Below are 23,151 nucleotides of genomic sequence, written 5' to 3'. Positions count from 1 at the left end.
TTGTCAATAAAATAATTGACAATAATTTTCCCCTCTTTCCCCACAGCATGTTCTGCAGCCCTTGTGAGGGGCCTTGCCCCAAAATTTGTGAGGATGGGAAAACGAAGACCATTGACTCAGTCACGTCAGCACAAATGTTGCAGGGATGCACAATTCTCAAGGGAAATCTGCTGATCAACATCCGGCGTGGAAGTAAGTGATCACCCTCTCTTTCTGAACCCCTGATAAGTCTGCTTTGCACATTTTTCCTTCTGTTGTCAGCGTAATGATAAGAACATTAAAAACTCAGCAAGCTGTTTGCTTTCCAGGCCCAGAGCAGTGCTCCTGTTTGATTTGGCCCACTGCAGCACCGTCCTGCCCCTCGCGGGTGGAATAGGTATTCAGCTCCCAGGGAAAGCTGGTATTTTTGTTAGGTTTTTTGGCAGGACAAGGAACCAGGATTAGGCAGTTAGACAAGCAGTGGCCCCAGAGGAGTCATAAAGGCCCAAGAAGGTGGAAAAGTTGAAAATCTGGGTAGGTAAATAACTTGTCACATGGCACTGTAAGACTGCGGATCCTCACTTTTTAAGGCAAGGTGTGGTGTTTTGCTAGAACATGGAATCCAGAGTGCTGAGAGCTCTTATAAAGCCTAACACTGTGCTGCTGGATGGTCAGCATTAGTGAGCTGGCCACCTCTGTCACATGTCTTGAACAAGCGCTGGATTAAATTTGTCAGAGCAGTGATTCATCAGCCAGGGAGGTGTTGACAGTTGATGAGCTCTTAAATGCAGAGTAAAAATTGCTGTAAGTTTTTATTGGACTTGTATGTCCCTGTGGAAGGTCCCTTTCGGTTTCATGAATAAGGCTGAAAGATTGGGATCCGTTTGATTCCTTACCTCATGCAGAATGAAAGTTTCAGGGTTTAGTTACAACAGCATGTGGATTCTTTAATTTGTGGTCCCACTGCTACAGGTACAGTCTTCCCTTATGGGAGATGTTCCAGTTACCTGGGGCAAGTGTGTGGGAGTGTTTTAATTTTATTCGAGTGTTATTTTAGAGTGCCAAAGAGCATCTGATTATTTGGTATGGGAACCAACCATTGGTATTTGGTTTTTGGTCTTCCCAGCCATCTGTTAGGACTTCGGTGTGTTTATGGCAGCAAACACACCCCAAAGCAGCTTCTCTCAAGTCCTTAAAAACTTCTCCTTGGAGCTGTGGTGTAACTTGGCAAGGTGGTGACACCAGGCAATGGGATTGGGCCAGGGGTTGCTGGACATAAGGACAGCAAAGCTTGAGCTGATGAAGGATAGTGTGCTGCAGCCCTGGGCAGGGACAGTTCATAGAGAGGAGGTAGTTCTGAAGGGTGGAGCTTCCTCTGCAGTCATTTTAATAATTTCTAATAGAAAGTCAGCTTTAGTGAGCTGTCTGGAACGTGCTCCATGGCAGGAGGACTTCCTGATGGTTTTATCTTTGCTGTTTCATCAGCTAGTTCAGTTTTGTAGCTTTTCAGGTCATGGAAAGCAGTGCTCTGTGGCCCAGAGCAGACCAGGAACATACCCTCTCCTCTCCATTTTCAGTCTCATTCTCTGTTTTCCAGAGCTTTGCTCCATACCCAAAGAGCAATTCCATCCCATGGTGTGTACATTTACACAAGGGTCTTTTCATCCCTGCCAGAGTGCTGGCTCATCAGTTAGTGCGGGCTTCAGAGGGCAATGCCCATGGAAAGATCAGGTGTTCCAGTATGGAAAAGCAAGACTGGTTTCCCACTGTTACTCTGTGTCTTTATTTTGCCCTTCAGCCATCTGGCTGCACAGGCAACTGTTCTGGGGGAGGAAAACCAGTGTCTCTCATTTTCAAGAGCAACAAGTACAAACATTTTCTTTTACTGAGCTAATACTGCACGAAGCAGAACATTAGTCAAAGCTGTGAATTCTGTTACGATAATGATTGTCTTTTCCTCACTGTAGATAACATTGCCTCAGAACTGGAGAATTTTATGGGTCTGATTGAGACAGTAACGGGGTATGTGAAGATTCGTCATTCCCATGCTTTGGTCTCCCTGTCTTTCCTGAAGAACCTGCGGTACATTCTGGGAGAGGAACAGGTGGATGGGTAAGTGTTCAGATATTTGTGGATGCAATTTCACTTTAATAGAAAGCTGTGGAGAATAAGTCTCCTAAAAACCATTCACTGTCATTTATAGAATCCCCTCTTGCACTAATATGCAGCGTTTTTCTCCTCGTGAACACCTCTGCACAGCATTGCTCATTTGCATTACTGTCTAAATGAGCATGTTAAATTGAGTATATTACAAGTACTTTATGGTGCCTTTGCTGTACCTTTTCACTTTAGGTTTTTCTAGGTAGATTCTTTACATCAATAAAGTGGTTTTGTTTGCTCTTTTTGAGAAAAGAGCATCTTCAGAAACAATTGGATTTCTTTGTAGTTCTTTACTGTTGAGTTTTAGAAGAGTTTTATGGAGAAGTCAGCTGAAAGGAAATAAGAATTTTACCGGCCAGGGAGTGCAACTGGAAGTGAACCACAGTGCAAGTTGCAATTATTTGCAACTCCCTGAAATGTTAGCATTACTACATGGATTATCTACTGAGCATGCAGAAGACTGGTCAGGAAAAGTTGATCCCTTGAAATGTTTGCTGTGGATTATATTGCTTCTATAATTACTCACCATGTGATATTTATTGCTGTACATAACTCCTGTTTTCCTGTGATGGTAAAAGTTTGTCAGGGCAAAAGTTTTTATCCCTGCAGAGTGTGTGATGGTGAGGAGTGGTGAGGGTCTGTCAGCAAACTCTTGCTCTTCTTTCTCATCCCACATCAAGTAGCCATCCCAAGTTTAAACCAGTGCTCTGTGGAAGAAATCAGTCCCCTCCATAATGACAGAACTATTAAATGAAGACTTGGGGGAAATAGTAGAGTAAAAGGTAGCGTGAGGGTCATTGGAGAGGCTGCTTATGTCTGACATCTGCCCTGACTGTATAAAGTTAAAGCACCAGGGATTCTTCACAGCCTCCCTCTTTCTCTCAGGCTAGTCTTTGGTCAGCTTTAAATTCTTAAAATTCCAGCATCTGACAATGAGTGCAAGGGCAGCTCTCCCTGCCGCCCTTCAGAGCATGCTGTGTGCTCAGGAGGAGCACTGGCTCTGTGGAGACGTTTGTTTCCAACTGCAAATCCCGTGGGATTGTCAGTGCCCAGCTCGGGCTCGCTCGGCTGCTCTGTGCCCTCACAGACACTCCAGTTATCGACCTGGCTTTGCTTCTCTCCTCTCTCTCCCTCCACCTCTTTGAACCTGAGTTTAGCTTTGTGCTCAGGTAGTAATTATGTGTATGGTACGTTGCCTGTCAGCAAACAGAGCTGAACCGAGGGGAAACAGGAGGTTATCAGTCAGATTCCCAAATAGAGAAGTAAACTGGTGCAGCTTTGAAGAAGAAAACAGGCCTGAGTGGGGAGGTAAAACAGATCTATAGTAAAGAGCTGCGTGTGCTAAAATTCCCCAGTGTTAGGAAATGACTGCAGTTACATACTAAGGGGCAGGGGCAGTCTCTTTGCTTGGAAAACGCCTGGCATAATTTAGGCATTACCACAGCCTAAATAACGTGTCCAAAAATACTTAGGTGGAAGTAGGCACCTGACAAGGAAGGACTGAGCCTGAACAATTACTTGGGCAGAACTGTGAACAACAGGGATGTTGGGTTAACCGGAGCCGCAGGAGAAGAGCCTCATGCTATCATGGTCAGCAAATCTCGTTTATTTCAGGTAGCATACACACATTTATATCTTCTATAATCAGCTCATACATATTGCAAAAGTTAAGCTCAGGATTGGTGCTCAGACTAAAAGTCAGCTACGCCTCTTTCTACATTCCTTTGTGGTTACATTGTTTGAGTAAGTTTTAGTTTAGCCAGGCTTCTCCCTCTTATCTTTCAGCTACAATGTCTTGTTATCGGTCTTGTTATCGTATAGCAGCTGTGCTCAAGGACATAGAAGCTTACTGCCTTGCTGGTTTACATGAGAGTTCCTGTGTGCTCAGCAAAACTCTCTCATGTCTGCGTGACCTTTTGCAGCTAGCCAGTTATCCATCACACTCTCCACACTTCCCCCGTTTTCTTTTACTGCTATCATTGTCATCTTAAAATTATCAAACATTGACAATACCATACGCTGCAAACATTGCAACACACAAGGCAAAACTAAAAGCAAAACAACAATTACAAGCAAAATCACAAGCACTACTTGTATCAAATGTTTTAACTAGCCTGTAATGCCCCATCTGTCTAAATCAAGGCCAAAAAAGGTGTTATCTTTGCTCAAAAGCTTCACCTGATTTCGCAAATGTTGAATTTTAGCATGAAGAGACTCTGAGTTGTTTGCAAGGTTCATACAATACATTCTTTCAAAATCTTCACATCCATGACCATGGGCTAATAGCAAAAAATCAATCGCTGCTCTGTTTTGCAAAGTAGCATGTCTAACAGTATCTAAATCAGTGGCTAATGCAGATAAAATATCTGACGTTGCATTGGCTTGTTTGCCAACCTAACATGTAAGCTTTTCTAGCTCAAAAAGGGCATGTCCAGCAGCAAGACTTGGTAAAAACAATGAGGCCGCGACTTGCTCCGCTCTGCTAAATAACTTTACATTGTCATCACAGTTAGAATCAAAGACTGACCGTTTGCTTCGACGGACTGTCACTTGGCTGACATTCTGGGTAAGATTCATGCTCGCTAGCCGTAAAGACTCTCTGTCAGGTAAGGCAATAGTCAATCTTCCTATAGTACATGGTCCTCCTACTGGCCTTTGTGGGATTCCACTAAAGGCACGATTGCCACAAATTAAAAAAATTCCAGGAGGGAGTTTACGCGGAATGGTGGTGCCTGGGGCTGGGTCTGACTGGTTTCGACTTAAGTCATTACACCAGTTGGAGTGATTTTTCTAAAAGTCATCAGCTGGCATAACATTTGTAGTTAGTGTAACATTGCACCAGGCTCCATTGCCTTCATTACATCCGCTACTATTAATGTAAACACAGCTTTTAGCGTGTAAAGTACCCAGAATTTCTAGTTCATCAGGCTTGCCACCATAAGGCAACCGATCATCCTAAGTATCATAGTTTTTCATACAGTGCCTTATTCTTGTTCTAAAGCTGTCTGACGCATTATAACGTTTGCATCTTCTTACTTTGGTGTTAAAGTTATTAAAACTCTTTTTTCCTTGAAAAAGGAAATTCATATTAGAGTTGTTCAGTGGCACTCTAATCAAACAAGTATGAAAAGGTGAATTCGGCTGGGCTAATGATACACAAAAATCAGTGCGATTAAGTCTACCTGCCAAAGTAATCTACACGTTTTGTCTAGGGAATTTACTTGCTAAGTTAGGAATTTTGTTTGTTGTGGTATTTACGACGGCGCTCAGCCCGCTGAGCAAACCGACGACACATATGATCTTATTGATGAGGGGGAACTTGCCACGTCGTTGGGATGTGAACATTTTTTCCACACTCTGTGGCAAGAATAACAGAGCGGCTATCAGCTACAATACGGTCTATTGCGTGTTGTACTCTCTAGGCTACCCACTTAAGTTCTAAATTGTCTTTATTTTCTATTCTTTGTACTGCAGTTGTAAAAGGCTGTCTTGTCAAATCAACCAATGCTCCTTGAGGGGAGGCCTTTCGCTAATTAAAAGAGCACGCGAGACACCAAATTCTTCTTCCTAGTACGTTTTGCGAAACTCAATAAATTCTTCCACATTTACTACACAACAGTTTCACCCATGCACAATGATAAGCTTGACTACAAAATAAGTAACATCTAGGCAAATAGCGTAAGCAACTATTCAAGGCTGGGAGGACAGTAAATTTTACGTTTTCTATAGAGTTATATACAAATTGAGTCTCAGTTAGCCCTGTGGCTTCTTCAATCCGTAACAGCGGCGGCTGGAGTGTCCTCTGCAGACGTTAGCTCTTCTTTTTGTCGGGACTGCTCATTGGTCATCACAGCACGCGTCTATCTTGCAGGGATCTAGGCTGGACCTGTGGGGGATGAGACACAGACATATCTTCGGCCTCAGTAAAGTACTTGTGAAGGACTCTGCCATGTTCTTGTCTTTGGGTCTCTGTACTTAACAAAAATGGGTGGAACAGGGGCAGGTTCTGCCTGAAAATGGGTAACGACGGGGGGAACATCTCTGTCTCCAAAAAGGCACAAATGATTTAACACAAACAAGCATCTCAATAGTTTTTCGGCTGGGCTCTTAATGTTTGAAAATTTAACCAGATAACGCTTTAATGTTTCGTTGGCTCTTTCTACTACAGCTTGGCCTGTGGAAACGTGTGGGATACCTCTCGTGTGTTTAATATTCTAGAACTGTATAAACTTGCAAATACGCTGGCTACAGTAGGCTGAACTATTGTCTGTCTTTATATTCTGGGGCACACCTATAACTGCAATACAGCTATTGAGATGTTTCTCAACATGTTTAGCTTGTTCTCCCGATTGTGCTGTAGCCCAAATATAGTGATTGTATGTATCAATTGTCACATGCACATATTTAAGCCGTCCAAAGGCTGGAACGTGGGTAACATTTATTTGCCAAAGCTCATTGGGAGAGAGTCTTTTCGGGTTAACCCCTATTCTTAAGCCTATTCTCCCATTATGGTGACTGCAAATAGGACATGTTTTGACAATAGCTCTAGCATCATTGATAGAAATTTGAAATTCTCGTGCCAGTCTTTTAGCATTCTGGTGGAATATATTGTGGCTCTCTCTTGCTTGTAGGGTACGGGGCAAGATAATTTGTTGTCTCAGGGCAACTAGTTGGTCTGCTCTGGCGTTTCCTTCAGCTAAGCCTTCTTCCCATTTATGACTTCTGACATGGATAATAGCGTAGGGACATTCTCGAGCCTGTAGTGTGCGCTGAAGTTGCATGAAAAGTTCACTCAGTCGGGGGTTGTTAACTTCTTTGAGACTTGCGTCTTCAATTTTGGAGACAACTCCCACTACATAAAGTGAGTCAGAAACTACATTAACAGGTTCTTGGAAGGTTTGAAAAGCTCATATAACTGCCAATAATTCTAACGTCTGGAGATTGTCCTGTGGGCTTGCTGGAATCACATGATGATGCCACTGGCTTGCTTTGTTCCAAGTAGCTGCTGCTCGGCGAGAGCGCTTTTCTGCATCAGTAAAAACTGTAATTGCGTGTGGAATAGGTTGGTCTTTTCTCAAAGGTTTAGTAATTAATTGCCATTCTCCTAGCTAGTGCAATAATTTCGGTTTAAGAGGGCCTGTTGTAACAAAACTCGGTGCTTGTAGTAATGCCTCTGCCAATTCTGCGGAGTTAAGCAGAAACTAGTCTAGGGACGCTTTTTCCATAGGTAGATGTATCACACTAGGTTCCTTGCTACTTAGCTCTATTGTGCGTAATCGGCCTTTCATAATTAGCAAGGCAAGTTTTTCAATTTTTTGTGTAATTGTTTTTCTTTGCTGTAAGGGAGGGCTAATCCATTCCAGGACCCCCAAGTCTTCCATATTTCCTGGTCTCTCCCCCGTTTTCTTTTTCTGCGTAATGGCTCCTAGAAGGTGATCTTTGTTATTCCAAATAGTCAGTGAAACAGAAAGGGATGGATCGTATCTGGTGACAAAGCCATTGGCAACACACTACAAAATACTTTGAAGTGCACTGATTTGATCTGCAGAAAGTACAACTGGAGCACAGGGGTCCGTGCCTTTTAAGAGGGGGCGCAACGCTTCTAGAAGGGTGTTAGGAATGCCAACTACAGGCTTAAGCTATTGAAGGTCTCTCAATAGTTTTTGTGCTTTATGCAAAGTGGACGGTGGAGCCTGGATGGTCCTTTTGGGCCTTGTAGATAAGTCTATGACAGGAAGAGTGATACCTCCTGAGGAGCCAAGGCATTTTGTTCCGCGCGGCTCATCAGATCGTGGTGGTATGCTCATAGTTAATTGCGGTAGAGGTATGAACTGGGCGATCCGTTGGCCTTTTGGAATGTTCACCGGCGGGAAAGGTGTATGAGTTATGACAAAAATCTCTCCTTCAGCATCAGCGTCGATAACTCCAGGTTCTACCAGTAGGCCCAAAACAGACTCAGACGATCGACCTAAAATGAGTCCTCCTGTGGGTTGTCCATTAATGAGAATAGGTCTAAAAATTCTGGTAGAAATCACATGTGGACTGCTGTTATATAGGGTAACATTTACTGCTGCTGCCAGGTCCAATCTGAGGCTGCCGGAGGTTGCTGGCAAGAGTTGCCTATCGATGGTGTGGCTGGAACTATTTGTGTCTCGGCGCGGCCCAGTTTCGCGCTGGTCTTGGAGTTTCCCGATCCAGATCGGCAAGCGGTGCTGTTGTGGGTATTGGATCGGCACTTGCCGCACCATACGCCCGTGGCGCTACATTCGCGGCGGATGTGTCCCGGCTTTCCGCAGCGAAAACACTTCATCCTCCCACCGGTATTGGGGCTTTGACGCGCTGTCGCCGCTTGGAGGGGTGCGAGGGCAGCTAAAACCTGAGTCTGAGCTGATACTGCTTGTTCTCTAAAAGCCTGAGCCTGCTGTTGTAACTCCTCACCTATCTTTTGCAGCGCTTCTACCACAAATACTTGAGTGCCGGAAGGCATGGCTGCCGCTTTATCTAACAAATCTTGAACATTCCAATTCTCAGGGGCTGAAGCTATGAGGGAACGAGTATTAGCATTCCCATTCTGCAAGATACATTGTTTAACTAGGGCATCTTGCATGTGCTCAGCAATGCCTGCTTTACTTAAAGCATCAATGATTTTGTCCACAAAGGGGCCAAGAGGCTCCTCTCTCCTCTGTTTTATCCTCATATAAAGAGGAACACCTCCTGGATCTCTAATTTTCTCCATAGCTCTTTTAGCTACCGCCATGGCCTCTCTCAATTTATCAGGACCTAGGGTAGCTTGAGCCTCTACTCTATGAAGCGGTCTTTGACCCATAAGCTCGTCAATGGTAATGCCGAGTAAGGGGTCTCCTTGGGGACGAGGGAGTGCGGCACTTGCAGCCGCCTCTTCCCTCCATCGGGCTTCAAACAGTAACCTTTGATGTGGGGTATAAATTAAACGAGAAAGACCTCTAACATCTGCGGGCAACAGGAGATTCATATTAAAAAGGAATTCTAACATTTGTTTAGCGGGTTCGCTTGTGACCCCATAGCTCGCTACGGTAGATCGTAGTTGTGACAAAAGTTTCCAGTCTAAATTAGTAACCTCCGCCCGTTGCCCTCCCTGCGGGTTATTGTGAAAGATAACTGGGAGGGCGAGGGGGGACGACATCTGCTCCTGAGCTGCCGCGGCCAGATCCGTATCTCCCTCCCGCCAGCCTTGATTTGCCAGTGCCGCCCATACCTCCCGTCTTTCTCGTGCCATAGCCTCCGCGAGGTCTGATAAGGCTCTGGGGAACGGCTCCGTGGCAACAGGACAGGGAGGGGCATTCCTAGCCTCTGCATTCATGGGGGTGGGGGGTGAAGGCATTAGTGGAGCAGAGGGCTGTGGCGAGGGCTGAACGGTGGGTGTACTGGCCGGCTCTACAGAGTCAGATGACGGGAGGTCAACGGTTGCAAAGACCGGAGGGTTTGGAGCGGAAGGGTCATCCTCATAAGCCCTATTCCTAGTGTGCATTTCACGAGCATTATCAACTGCTTTCTTCTCTGCCTGACACATAAGCAATTCATTATGCACAGTTTTCCACAACTTGCTCATCTTTTTCGCTAGCTTATCATCATCTAACACTAATTCCCAAAGCTTATCCCCATACCTGCGCCATTCGGCTAATTCATGAACAGTATGGGGGTTAGCAAAAGAGCCATAAGATGTAGCATGGCTCAAAAGAGGGGGGAGCTCCTTATCTAAGTCAAGCCCCTTAAATCCCCGCTTTCTAAGAAAAGCGGTAAAGAGATCATACGCTGCTTGCCTTTCCATACTCACTGGTACCGTTGCAAACCCCCAGGCGTCGGCAGCGCGTAGCGGCAGGGCGCACAGATGTGACTACTCCGGGCGTAAATACGCTGTCCAAAGGACCCGACCCCAATGCAGCTCTAAAGAGGGTAGGGGAGAAGCCCGTTCGGGCGCCAAATGTTGGGTTAACCGGAGCCGCAGGAGAAGAGCCTCATGCTATCATGGTCAGCAAATCTCGTTTATTTCAGGTAGCATACACACATTTATATCTTCTATAATCAGCTCATACATATTGCAAAAGTTAAGCTCAGGATTGGTGCTCAGACTAAAAGTCAGCTACGCCTCTTTCTACATTCCTTTGTGGTTACATTGTTTGAGTAAGTTTTAGTTTAGCCAGGCTTCTCCCTCTTATCTTTCAGCTACAATGTCTTGTTATCGGTCTTGTTATCGTATAGCAGCTGTGCTCAAGGACATAGAAGCTTACTGCCTTGCTGGTTTACATGAGAGTTCCTGTGTGCTCAGCAAAACTCTCTCATGTCTGCGTGACCTTTTGCAGCTAGCCAGTTATCCATCACACTCTCCACACAGGGAATGGGATCTTAACCTGGAAAGCAGTGGGCTGCTGGATCAAGAGCTGTTTGTGCCTGCAGTGCCTTGAGGGGTGAGAGGAGGGTCACTTAATGCCCATTATGATTGTTGTTCATTACACGACTGACCCCACAGCCACTGTCCTTTTATTCCTTGAACCGGACTGACAAAACAGCACTTCAGGTGTTCTTTGTTCCTTATTCATTTGTTGTTGCTTGCCTTGGTTATCATGGAAAGTGGAAAGTTTAGAGGGAATCTACTTTGTCTTTAGAATTTTCATTGCCTCTTTTGAAAACGATGTGTATAGTGAACATGCTCCCACAGCAAGAAAATAATTTCTCCTCGCAAACAGGGAAAGTGAGATGGAGATGTGCAGCCAGAGGAGCCTCGGTGTCTGTTGCAGGGTTTTGTTCCCCCGTCTGACTCTGCCAGGCCCCTCCATCCTCTCCTGGGGTCCGTGTGTTCACTGCTGTGTGCATGGATGGTGTGTACGCAGCACATCCCAGAGTATCCCAGGTCGGGTGCTGATAAATGAGCAGTTTGTGGCCTTCAGGAGCAAGTGAGGAGATGGGGACTGAGGAGGAGTTTCAGCTGTGGCACTGACCTGCTCTGATGTTGTGTTTCAACCTCTGCAGCAAACTGGGGGACAGCCTATAAAATCAAAACAACCTCCTCCCTGTTCTACACCATTTTCAGGCAGAGGCATCAGCTGTCAGGCCTGTTGGAAGGTGTGAACAGCATCTCTAGCTGTTGTGTGGTTCCTCACTGAGGAATTTACGGCTTGTTTTCCTGGGATCATTATTGTCAGGGTGTGGTGAATTCAGACAGTCTTCAGGAGGGCAGCATACCTGATCTAACCACAGCGATCCAGCAGAGCGGGCACCCTGTGCTGAGGGTGGGTGGGGAATGAATGACACCCTCCAGACCTGTGGTGACACCTGGCTGCGGTGCAGGCTCCCATGGGGATGCTCCTCAGCTCAGTCCTGATTTTGGGGGCGTTTCTCAGCTTGCCTGTGTGTGAGTGAAGTTTGAAAAAGCGACTTGGGGAGTTTGTAAGCTGAGGTGTGAGCCTGGGTTTGTGTGGAGGCTTCAGAAGCTCATAAGTTTAGCTTTTCAAAAAGACAAGAAAACATTGAACTTTAGTGAGGTGCAGTACTTTCAAATCCACACAAGATTTGGTGATGTCTGTCAGATCCCACAGGCAGTTCAACATCCTTGTTCTCTCCTGGCAAAATGCATTTAAAGCACAAACAGGTCTCTGCTCCCTTATTAACTGAGCACATTCTCCTCAGCATCTGTGTGAAGTGGTACCAGGTATATCAGCTTCATTAGAAATCAAGTCCTGGGTAATTAGAGGACAGGTGGAAACAGGAGGGACAACTCGTCTTTAACGTTATTCTGAAAACACACTCTGCAGTACAAGAAATGGCAAATCTGTGCAGACTGGAGCCAGAACACAGTTTTTGTTTCAGTTTGGGTGAGGGAGGAATTAACACTATATTTTAAATGGAATAATTGATGGAAAACCATAAATGAATAATATGGCAGCTTTTTATGAGCCCTGTGCTTTGTTTGCCACATTTCCCTGCAGAAACTCTGTAGTCAGAAGGGTTTGTAGACAGCCCAGTGTAGCTCTATTGACAAGGGCTTAGCAGTGTAAGATGGGCCTCCTTGTGTTAATAGTGGTTTTTGTATTGCTGTAGTTAATGATGGGAGAACTTCCCACCAGACTGAAATAAATGCTGCCGTGGTGGGTTAGCTTGCTTTAGGTTCATCAGCTGCACAGACCTTGATCTCATTTCCTAGTGTTGAATTTCTGTCCTTGCTTATCCCAAAGTGTCCTTGCAGGTGTTGTCTTGCAGCTGATGTAGAGCCTACAATCTTGCTTCTGTTGCACATGTGGGTTTTTTCCAATTCAGCCCAACTGAGTAGTACCAGGAATTTCTTCATAATATTTAATAGGGCTTTCATAATATTTAATAGGTCTTTTGCATACAACTTTGTATACAGTATCTGTGGAAATAAAGGATGTGCATGTTATTCCAGGGCTGGGCTTAGGGAGTGGGCCCAGCACAGCTGCCCGTGTTTAGTTCTGTGCTCTGAAGTGTGGATCCTGTGCAGTCAGTACAACTATTTGCTGTTGGGTTTCGATGTACAGGTGCAACTGCACTTGGCACAATGTAGGAAATCTTTATTGGGCCAAGAGGTAGAACAGAGAGGCAAGGAAACCTCACTATGCAAACTCTTAGAGCTGCTTCTGTAAACATAAGCAAGAGCTGTATTAACAACTGTGTTTTACTGTCAGAACTCCAGAAGGCTTTTCCTTCCATAAAGTATCTAAGGTTACTGCTTCCCATTTGCCACCAAATGGAAAATCCAGTGTAGAGACCTGCTGTTCAGAGGACATGAATTTATATGTTCCTCATAGCAGCTCCTGTACAACTCTTAAAACACATGTTGGAGTGGGGTTTAGATGGTGTGGTGTCACCTTTGGAGTCCTGTGTCACACTCATTTCCCTGCCCCCTAAACGCTCAGGGTTAACTTGCTCCATGGGAGGGAAGACAGCCCTTTGCTGAATGCCAGTTTAAAGTGAGAGGGAACAAACAGCGTTTCAAAGTTTTCTTATATTAAGGTATTCTTCGTTGGAATGGGCTGTGAATTAAAACAAATATTTTTTCTTCAAAAACTTCCTTCTAGGAATTATTCCTTCTACGTACTTGACAACCACAATCTTCAGCAGCTGTGGGACTGGAACCATCATAACTTGACAATCAGTGAGGGGAAGATGTACTTTGCATTTAATCCTAAACTGTGTGTTTCTGAGATTTACCGTATGGAGGAAGTTTCAGGAACCAAGGGACGACAGAGTAAAGGAGATATAAATCCAAGGAACAATGGGGAGAGAGCCTCTTGTAAGTAAACAAACAAAAAAAAAAATCTCAATGCCAACTGCACAGGAGGGTGTCACAAGAACAAACCCAACATGCTGACATGTTGCTGACCATTGCAGTATTTCGACTTTAGTATTTGCAGGAGGCTTTCAGCCCTTCTGCTTGTTCAGGCTTTAAACTGTAGCTGTGAAGGTACCTTTGCATGAGTGGAAAATGATGGGGTTACACAATCCTTATCTCATCTGTAAAACCCACTTGTAGAAGATGACTTCTTCCCAAATGCCCTGTTTTATGACAGCAGCAGCAGATAACAATAGGAGCGTACCTGGGAAATGAGAAATGAAATCCAGTAGTTTGGTGTGTCCAACAAGGAGCAATTTCTCAGTCTCCTTTATAGCTCTGCATCATTATAGGTGTTTTCCTCTCTCTGATACTTACTCTTTCTTGATACTAAGCAACCTGCTGAATAACAATTCCATAGACACCAAAAAAACCTCTATCTGTTACATTCAGCTTCATTTCAGCTTCTGCCAAATATTGTGCCTGGTTGCTACAAATGCTTGTTTCAAACTTAGTTTGCTCTGCTTCATTTTCAAATTACTTGCTTTTGAACTGAGAACACTTTTTAATGTTCTGCAGTATTCCTAAACCTGAGCGTATCTGCATTTAATTTTGGATTCTGCAATGGTCAGAGTTACTGGAAAGTCCTCTCTTGGCTTTGGTAGTCTGCACATTGGGTCTCCAGGTGTAACAGCACGTTTAAAAGCAATCTCTCTTCTAGGAATTAAGAATGCGTACAGGTTTCACCTCAGACCCTTAAAACTGACAATGCCTTTTTTCCCTTGGTCAGTTTGTGGTGTTTTTGGAGCTGAGTAAACTAAAATGGGTCTTGTGTATAAGTCAGGTCCCCTTGTTGTGGATGGTGCTTACAAAACTAGGACACGTAGTCTGCTGAATATCTCTTTGGGCACGATGCAGACACGCAGATGGCCCAGATCCTTGTTGTAAGCACCCTCCATTCTTTGCACATTCAATAGAGCAAAGCCTTACAGTCCTGGAGGAGTTACAGACACACAGCCAGGCCTTACTACCACTGAGGCCAGTGCCAGCCGCTGCCTGCTTTTTTAAGAAACTAGTACAGAAAGCTTTCTGACTCTGAGAAGGGCAGAAGAATCAACAAAAGCTCAACTGCCTTTGCAAAGATAGCACCAACGGTGCCAGTGTACACGAGGGTGAAACCCTCTTTATTTTCAGAGCTTCTATGGAACATTAGAAACTAGCTCACAGTTGACAGAACACAATTTCTTCATCCAAGAATTAAGTTTTTAAAATGCTATTTTGTTTTGGGTTGGAAAGCTCAGTGAGTTGGTAGTGGGAAGCCATTCATTTCAAAGCTGTGGGCTTCCATCCAGGTCTGTTCAGAAGAGTAGCTGGAAGCTGCTGCCATCAAATGGTTGTGCCGTATATGAACTGGGTTTTGGAGTTCTTGGTCCAGCCGCTGATGAATAGGAATGTAAACTCCTTTGTCTTTTCCATGTTGTTCAGTCTCCAGAAAAACAAATGGTAGTTGTCAAAAGTTGTCCTGGAGAGTGCGCACACAGAGGGCGGTGAGTGCTCCGCGCGTGCTTCGGAGCCGGATGATGGATTCAGTGCTTCCAGACCAGTCCTGTGGATAAACAGCGCTTCCACTGCTCGCTCAGGGAGAGTCTGAAGTAGTTTTCAAGAGCTTTCTGATGATGCATTAAAAGAAAATCCGCTTCAAAAAAATTAATAACAAGTGGCTCAAGCATGTTTTAAACTGATTGCCAAGGTCACTGCTTACCCTTAAGCGCTCAGATGTAGTAGGAGGAAAGAGGAAGCTCTACAGAGACAAAGGATGTTGGTTTCCTGTGGTGTTGTAGGTGCTACTGGAAAGGCTTGTTAGCTAAAACTGATATGTAAGAAACAAAAAACACTGACAGGTGATGTGATGCCAACTCTGGCATGTCCCGTCCTTTTGTATTGCAGGTGAAAGCAAAATTCTGCATTTTGTTTCCAACACGACGCTCAAGAATCGGATTAAACTGACGTGGGAGAGGTATCGCCCTCCAGATTACAGAGACCTCATCAGCTTCACTGTTTACTACAAAGAGGCGTAAGTACATGTCATCAGAGATTAACCAGGGCAGTCCAAGGGAGAGCAGGTGATTCTGTTCCTCCTGTGGGTTGGCTCATCCAGTTTCTCTGTTTCATCCTCAAGTCCTGCTTTTGTTCTGATTCTTTTCTTGGTGGAGCACAAGCCTTCTTTGAAAACAGGATTGGTTTGAGTGAGTCCTTCAAGTGGATTGCAAATCCATCAGGGTGTTTCAAATTTGAAAAAAGAGAGAAGTGGATGGCTTGGCTCTTCTCAGGGGTCTGATTTGGAGCTCCTCCCAAGTCATCATGTTTACTGAGATATTTTCTCTCTCTAGTTGAAGTACTGACTAGAGAGCAGGTCAGGAGTTTGCCTTGCCATCTGGATGACTTGTCTGCTCAGGGTTTCAGTTTATTTAGACTATCCAGCTTTGGTAATTTCCTGTATTAGTATCTCTTGAAAATGAAGGTGTGGGGTAGTTACTGGAGAAATGCAAATTACTTGGGAGATGCTTCTGCCTTTGCATATCCTTGTAATGGCTCAGATTTAAAATAATGAAAAAACCCAAATGAACACAAAAATAATTCTCCAAGCAGTCTGGAGGTATGAAAGGGAGGTTTGGAATACTGGTAATGTTGCATGGAGCAAAGATGTGAGACATGGAAGCACAAATGGTTCATGTCCAGCATCTCTTGAAAAAGATCACTGTGACGTTCTACAATGAAGCTGGCAAGTGTACGGATATTAATAACATAATTTTGTATGCTCCTGCACCAGTGTTACAAGTTCTGAGAAGTAGAACTATTTAAATGTGCTTGTATTGTGTAGAAATAAAAGGGTAAAAAGCCCATTAGACTGGTCAAGGCCAGTCTTGAGCTTCGGGTTCTTTATGGTAAAAAGCTTGGCCCCTATCAATAAGTGCTTTGAGTAGCTTCTGTTCGACTAGCTTCATATATTCTGATATATGTTTATTTAAAGTTTAAATATGTCTGAAGCATTTCACTGCCTGTTTTGAGTAAAAAAAAAGAGATAAATACAGTGTTTTCTTGGAGAATGTTGCTTTATTCCTCATGACTAAAACTCAACTCTGAATTTTGTACTGCTTGGAAATACAGGATTTGGGTTTTTTTCTGGTATATTCTGCTGTGGAAAGGAAGTGAGCTTTATTTGTTTCATTGAGCAACTTTGAAGTGAGGCACTCTTGTATGTATATGACAATCTTTGGGAGAAAATAAATATTTGTGCTACTTTTTTCTTTGAATATTTCAGACCATTCAAAAATGTGACAGAGTACGACGGGCAAGATGCGTGTGGCTCCAATAGCTGGAACATGGTTGATGTTGACCTGCCACCAAACAAAGAGAACAATCCTGGAATTCTGCTGCAGGGGTTGAAACCTTGGACTCAATATGCCATTTATGTCAAGGCTGTTACCCTCACAATGATGGAAAATCATCATATTCATGGAGCAAAAAGTGAAATTATATATATTCGAACCAATGCTGCAGGTGAGATGCTCGGCTCTGGGGGTGAGAGGTTGATAGTGCTGCAGGTGTGATCAGTGCGTTATTATTCAAATTCTGTTGTTGATACAGAAATAAAATTCATGTGCAGATGATGTGCAAAATGCTAGCAGTTTCACTAATTATGAAAATAGTGTTTGAATTTGAATTAAAACTCTGTTTTTTTCAGATATTACTTTCATTAGGAACTATGGGAGCTTCTTAGAGTTAGAATTTCAGGCTTTGTTCCATTGTAAAGATTAATTTAAGTACAACTTTGAGTTGGGACTTGGTTTCAGTTGAAGCCTTAACTGTTGGCATAAGTAGAAAATCCTTCCTTTGGAGTAAAGTGGCGTTTTTCCTTGCAGTATAGAAATGCATTGGGATTCACTCAAAAGTTTGTATGGAAATACATTGTAGAGTGCTCTAGATTTAAATACCTTTCTTTCTTCTTTCTTTCTCTTTTTTTTTTTTCTTTTTTTTTTCCTTCTCTAGTGCCATCCATTCCCCTGGATGTTATTTCAGCATCCAACTCCTCATCCCAGCTGATTGTGAAATGGAATCCTCCCTCTCTTCCCAATGGGAACCTCTCCTACTACATCGTGCGCTGGCAGCAGCAGCCTCAGGACAGCTACCTGTACAGACACAATTACTGCTCCAAAGGTAGGAGAACTAAATGCTCTTATGCTGAAATGTCTGGGACTCTGCCTGTCAGGGCTCTTCACTGGCAAGAGCCAAATAACAGCAAGCAGAGGGGATGGGTAAATACAGATTGTTGCTGTATCCATGGTCTGGAGAGAAAGAAACCAGCTCTGTTCTTTTCTTTCAAGATAAAGTCCCAATTCGAAGATACGCTGATGGGACCATTGATACAGAAGAAGCCACTGAGCCCACCAAGCCAGAGGGCTGTGGGGGAGAAAAAGGACCTTGTTGTGCCTGTCCCAAGACAGAGGCAGAAAAGCAAGCAGAGAAGGAGGAAGCAGAGTACCGGAAAGTGTTTGAGAACTTCCTTCATAACTCCATCTTTGTCCCCAGGTAATGGATTTTGGGACACTTTTTTGGAAGTAGGGCTGATAATTTCATCTTTTAACATCTCCTAGAACTGAGGTTTCCTGGACATGAAAGCACACAGAAACATTAAACATTACCTTTCCTCCCACGTGAGACAATCCACAGCCTTACTTTGCAGTTTCTCTTATTTGCCAATTTTCATTTCTTTCTTTCAATTCTAGCCCATAGTAAGGGTTCTTGCCTGTATTGATCAAGGATTTCAGTGATGGTTTCTTTTCAGACTCAAGAGTCACTTAAGGGGCTCGTTGTCTGTAAGGGTTTTAGAGATGAGCAACATGAGGCAGACAGAGGGTTTCAGATGTGATTTTTCTCTAAATAGCCATTTAAGTGCTTGTGCTCCTAATCTGAAGATTTATCTTTGAAATTAAGGGCACAGTCACCTCACAGAATTGAAACTGATTTTCTTTTCTCACTGCACTAATTGCAAAAGCCTAGTATGTTTCCTGGGTCAGCACTGCAGAGAAATATTAAATATTTCCACTCTCCCACGATAAATACCTGCTTACGTGTTAAGTGGAATTGTAATGATTCTGTGCTGCAACACAGAGTAGATCCTACTGAATTAATTGGTGATTTTGATCCTTGAGTTTCCAATTTATCTTTCAGGTAAGCTGTTGTTACTTTGGGTGATTGGATGCTGGGGCAGGGTACACGGTGCACAGCTGCTGTGTTACAGTCTTTAATACGTTGTTAGATCTCAGTGGTGCACCTTGTCTCATTCTCTCCCTCCTGGCAGGGGAAGCCCATGGTCAAATCCTGGGTTTGAGAACTCTAAAGTGTGGCATTGCTGCTCATTGATGCTGGTTCATCTCATTCTCCATTGTGATTCTTTGGACCTTTATTCAAGGATGCGTTGGATTGACTTGTTGGGATTGAGACTTCGTTATTCACAAGGCTTCTAAGCTTTGTCCAAAAAATGAGGAACTAAATACTGCCTCCCTTGGGAGGTGTGAAGTATCTTACCTGAGCTGTGTTTGGGTCAGTGTTTCCCCAGTGATGATGAGAAGCAGCAGCCAAGATCAGGTACAGGGAAGTTACAGCCTCCGTGTCTGATCGTGATCAGGTCAATCCTGAGCCACGGGAAATCGCAAGATCTGATTCTGGACTTCGTGAAATTGCACAGCAGGGAATGTTGAAAGCCATGTGTCAAGTCTAAACTACTTGAAAGTCTGAAGAAATAGGAAAATCTCCTTTGCAACAAGCATTTGTAATTCAAAATGTGTTGTCTTCTCCCAAATTTTCTGGCAGTCCTGCCCCCCTCCAGGAAAACTCAAAGAACCTTGAACTTGGTCACAAATAAAATGATAAGTTCACAGAGAATTTCCTGAAAGCTTGTCCTTTTCTCTTAAATTACTGCCATTAGGGTGTTTTGTAACAGCAGGGGCAGATAAGGGACAATGCTCAGCAATAGCTGCATAGCCAAGCAACTTTTAAGAGACTGTATATCAGGGAAATTAAAGTTTATGAGCTGGTGAGACATCTCCATGGGACAAATCTAAGCAGCTTGTTGCTTGATGTCAGGTATTTTTCTCTCTTTCCCAAGGGAGAAGTTAATTAATGTGTTAATGCAAGCCTCAATAGTAGTATTTGTTTTCAGTGTTCTACCTGTCTCCAGGTTATTATGAAAGAGTTGCAGCATGTAATATAGCATGAAAGTATTTGACTGGGTTTTAAGATTGTTTGAGAAGTCTGTTGATCTAATCTCTTGTGCAACTTCTGGATGACCCCATGTGTATTAGTGCCATGGTGAATTTCAAACAGGACTCTGCTTAGTCTTGAAGAGATGCTCACTACCAGAGGAGAATGAGTTCCTTCTTCAAGGTTTTTGTTTCTCTAATGAGCAGGATCGGACAGGCTCTGTGTGTAGTCTGAGCAGTAACATTAAAATTGCCATAAAGTAGAAGAAGAGTGAGCTTTGCTGTTAAATAACCCAAGTTTTTAAAACTTTTTTGACTTGATTTAATTTTTTTATAGTGTTATTTTTAATTTTTCTCTTGCATTTCTTTTCCTTCCTCTCCCTTAATGGAATAAATGATTTTTCAAGTTTTTGTCTTTAGACTTTTCCTTACTTCCTTGGATGCTTGTTTTTTGCCTTTATCTCTGCATTTCATGAATGCAGGAAGCTGCTTGACTGAAAAGCACTGATGTCAATTCTCACAATGTTTTAATTGTGTTTGCCTTGTGGTTGTCCTGCAGCTCTTTTCCTGACACAACTGTAGTTTTCACCAACAAGTTTTGTGTTCCTTTATCTTTTTCTCCAAAGACAAGGTAGGGCTATACTCGCCTCCACCCACAGATACCACCAAAGAGTGGAAGATGCATGCATCCCATAAAAGCAGTGATAAAGTCAGGCCTTTTGAGTTGTTGCATTGGCACATGCTTTTGTCATCTATGGAAAATGAACTTATTTTCACTGCTTTAACCACAGAATCTGTGCAAATGTTCATCAGTTCAGGGCTAGGCATCCAACTTTTTGCTAATGAGAAGTTTATTCTTTCCACTGAGCTAAAGCAGTAAATCAATAGACATTGTAAGCAGGGTGAAGAGGTTTTAGTAACTTCCATAGATACCAGTGTAGACAAGGCACAAATTCTATGAAATTGCCTTAACTGACAAGATATTCACTTGTGTGTTGCTTTAAACAATTTGTTGCTAACTTAGGAAATTCTTTCTTGTCTGTGTTTATTTCTGTGACGTGGTTTACATGGTGGTTAGAGTGTCAAAACGACTACTCACGACGTAGTAAAGGGATTTTGGAAATTTTTGTAGTGAACTCCTAAAGAAAAAAATTCATCCAGCTCTGCCAGAAGGTTTCAAAACTGAGTGAGCCTGTTCTTGGCTCTCTCTGCAGCATGCTGCTCTGTTGCTGCATGTACTTAGATGATATATTTGACAGTGAATTAAGTTCTCCTGTTGAGTCATCTTTCCTCCTGTTGTGTGCTCGAGGGAGGCCTCATTTGCCTGGTTTGTAACTTGCTCTCTGGTAGATCTGTTGGACCTCCTGCTCTTGGTACCTGTTGCACTGGTCAGGTGTTCCTTGGGCACTGGTGAAGTGATTGCAGGGATAGGATCCAAAAATTGGTTTTGTAGTGTGAGTCTTCTTACTTTGTCCTTTACCTCTCCTGAGGCGTTGCTTTCCAGGCATGAGCATTCCCGCAGCCCTTGGAGACAAAGGAGCAGGAGCAGTGAAGCCAGACTGCCCTGTGTAGTTGGTGCTCCTGTGCAGAACAGCCCCAGATCTGGGGCAGGACCAAGGGACAGGTGCAGTGTATGGCCACAGGGTGTTGGTTTTCTGATCCACATAGTTCTAAGAGTATCTTGATCCTCATCCTGTCACTTGGGGCTGTCCACTACGGCAGTTCCCCAGGCTTGAGAGAGCAATGGTGTGGCTGTAAATCCTCAACTTTTTAACTCTGCTTAAATTTCCCCCAGATGCCTGTAAGGCAAAGCTGCTCACTGAACTTCTGCCTCTACACAATATTAGTGCTGAGTTTTCTTACGTAGGAGGATTGTTCCTTTGCAGAGCTTTTGTTTGGGTGAGAGAAGCAGAGATACACAGATGACCACCCGAGTGGTGGTGAACCTTCATGGCCTTCAGCTGCCTTCCAAGGTTTCTCCTCTCAGTGCAATACATTCTAATTTCATCACAACTGCAAAGCTAACTCTCAGTAGGCTCAGCTTCCTTTGCTAATCCAGCAAATTTCAAAACAATTCCCCCCCCCAACCTTTTCAAACTTTAGCATCTGATTTCCATTTTAAGCGTCAACATTGCTGTCATGAAACACAAATCCAGGATGCTTGTTGAGTAACGGTGAAGCTGTTCATTGCTGGTTGGTTTATTGTGTGAGGTCAGAAGTTTGCACATTTATCTTGGGGCTCAGTGTGAGCTTCAGAGTTTTGGTTGGTTCCTGACCAAAAGAGAGAGAAATGAGATGTGCTGACACCCGGCAGGTTCAGATTTAGAGAAAGTTTTCCTCTTGTTTTGCAGTATCCCTTTATTTAGCTTTTTTATTATATGTTGCCTGTTTTGCTGGGGTGTTTGGCAGAGGTTTCCCAAAGCTGGAGAAGAAGTGGATTTTCTCTAAAGAGCCTTTTTCTGTACCTGTGTGTCTGCTCCTCAGGCCTGACCGGAAGCGGAGGGACGTGTTCCGAATCGCCAACGCCACCTTGGCCGCTCGGAACAGGAACGTGACCGGGAGCGACCACTTCACCAACGCCTCTGACACGGAGGAGAGCGAGGTGGAATATCCCTTCTTTGAGACCAAGGTGGATGGCAAGGAGAGAACTGTGATCTCCCATCTCCAGCCCTTCACTCTTTACCGCATCGATATTCACAGCTGCAACCACGAGGCCGACACGCTCGGCTGCAGCGCGTCCAACTTCGTGTTTGCCAGAACGATGCCCTCAGGTATGCTCACATGGGGCCAGCTCTGCCTTTGCTGGGCAGTGATCAAGCTCAGGGGGGACAAGCTCTCCCAAACCAGTTAGAATTACACTGAGGTACAGTAAAAAAAGTTACATGCAGTAGCATAAATTGGAGCTGCACAGATTTTTTGTTTCCTGTCCTTGACTGGTGTGTTGTGTGTACTGAGTGATGTGTTCGAGTCTGTGCTTGGGAGCTGGAGAAAGGGAGAAGTTGTCTGCCAGGATAATTAGGAGAGGCTCCGTTTCCCAGCAATAGAAGTGAGACCCCCAGACATGGTGGGCTGAAAAGTTTTGTTCCTCAGCTCCCTGTGTGCTGAATAGAGCCACGGCAACGTTTCTCCGCTAATGTTTGGTTTTGCTGTGTTCACTCGGAACTGTTTGCAGATGTTGGAGTTTTGCTGGTGGGAATGTTTGCCAAATGTTTCTTCTGTCACAGAACTACCATGCATTTGTCCAGCCTGGGAACAGGAGGAATACTCTGTTTCTTTGTGCCCAATCCCTGGCCCCTAGACTACTTCAAATAGGAAGCATTGAATGCTGTGCTCATCTTTGGGACTTTGCAGATTGTACTTCTGAGAAGAATAGAGATGATTTTAGTGTAAGCTCACAGGCATCCAGCAATGAGCTTCTGACTCCAG

The 23,151-nt window shown here is 43.9% G+C and overlaps 1 protein-coding gene and 1 long non-coding RNA gene across 2 annotated transcripts in view; one reads left to right on the top strand and one right to left on the bottom strand.

Moving 5' to 3' along the window:
- IGF1R (insulin like growth factor 1 receptor) overlaps positions 1-23,151 on the top strand; it is a 177,861-nt gene that overhangs the window by 128,796 nt on the left and 25,914 nt on the right. Inside the window, exons 4-11 of the mRNA XM_066196642.1 lie at positions 47-192; positions 1,947-2,091; positions 13,209-13,423; positions 15,410-15,536; positions 16,785-17,023; positions 17,513-17,680; positions 17,848-18,052; positions 22,210-22,496. Coding sequence (XP_066052739.1) covers positions 47-192; positions 1,947-2,091; positions 13,209-13,423; positions 15,410-15,536; positions 16,785-17,023; positions 17,513-17,680; positions 17,848-18,052; positions 22,210-22,496 — 1,532 coding nt within the window. The remainder of the gene's footprint in view (positions 1-46; positions 193-1,946; positions 2,092-13,208; positions 13,424-15,409; positions 15,537-16,784; positions 17,024-17,512; positions 17,681-17,847; positions 18,053-22,209; positions 22,497-23,151) is intronic.
- LOC136296777 (uncharacterized) lies at positions 3,730-10,502 on the bottom strand. Its single transcript, XR_010722999.1, has 2 exons — positions 9,953-10,502; positions 3,730-6,025 (listed from the first exon to the last, which is right to left on the bottom strand). It is a non-coding gene; the product is annotated as an uncharacterized lncRNA (long non-coding RNA).

The sequence above is a fragment of the Chamaea fasciata genome, unplaced genomic scaffold (assembly GCF_029207755.1).
Source record: "Chamaea fasciata isolate MVZ Bird 193981 ecotype frontalis unplaced genomic scaffold, bChaFas1.0.hap1 SCAF_14, whole genome shotgun sequence".
Lineage (NCBI taxonomy): Eukaryota > Metazoa > Chordata > Aves > Passeriformes > Sylviidae > Chamaea > Chamaea fasciata.
Note: the sequence above shows the minus strand (reverse complement) of the source record. Positions and strands in the feature narration are given on the sequence as shown.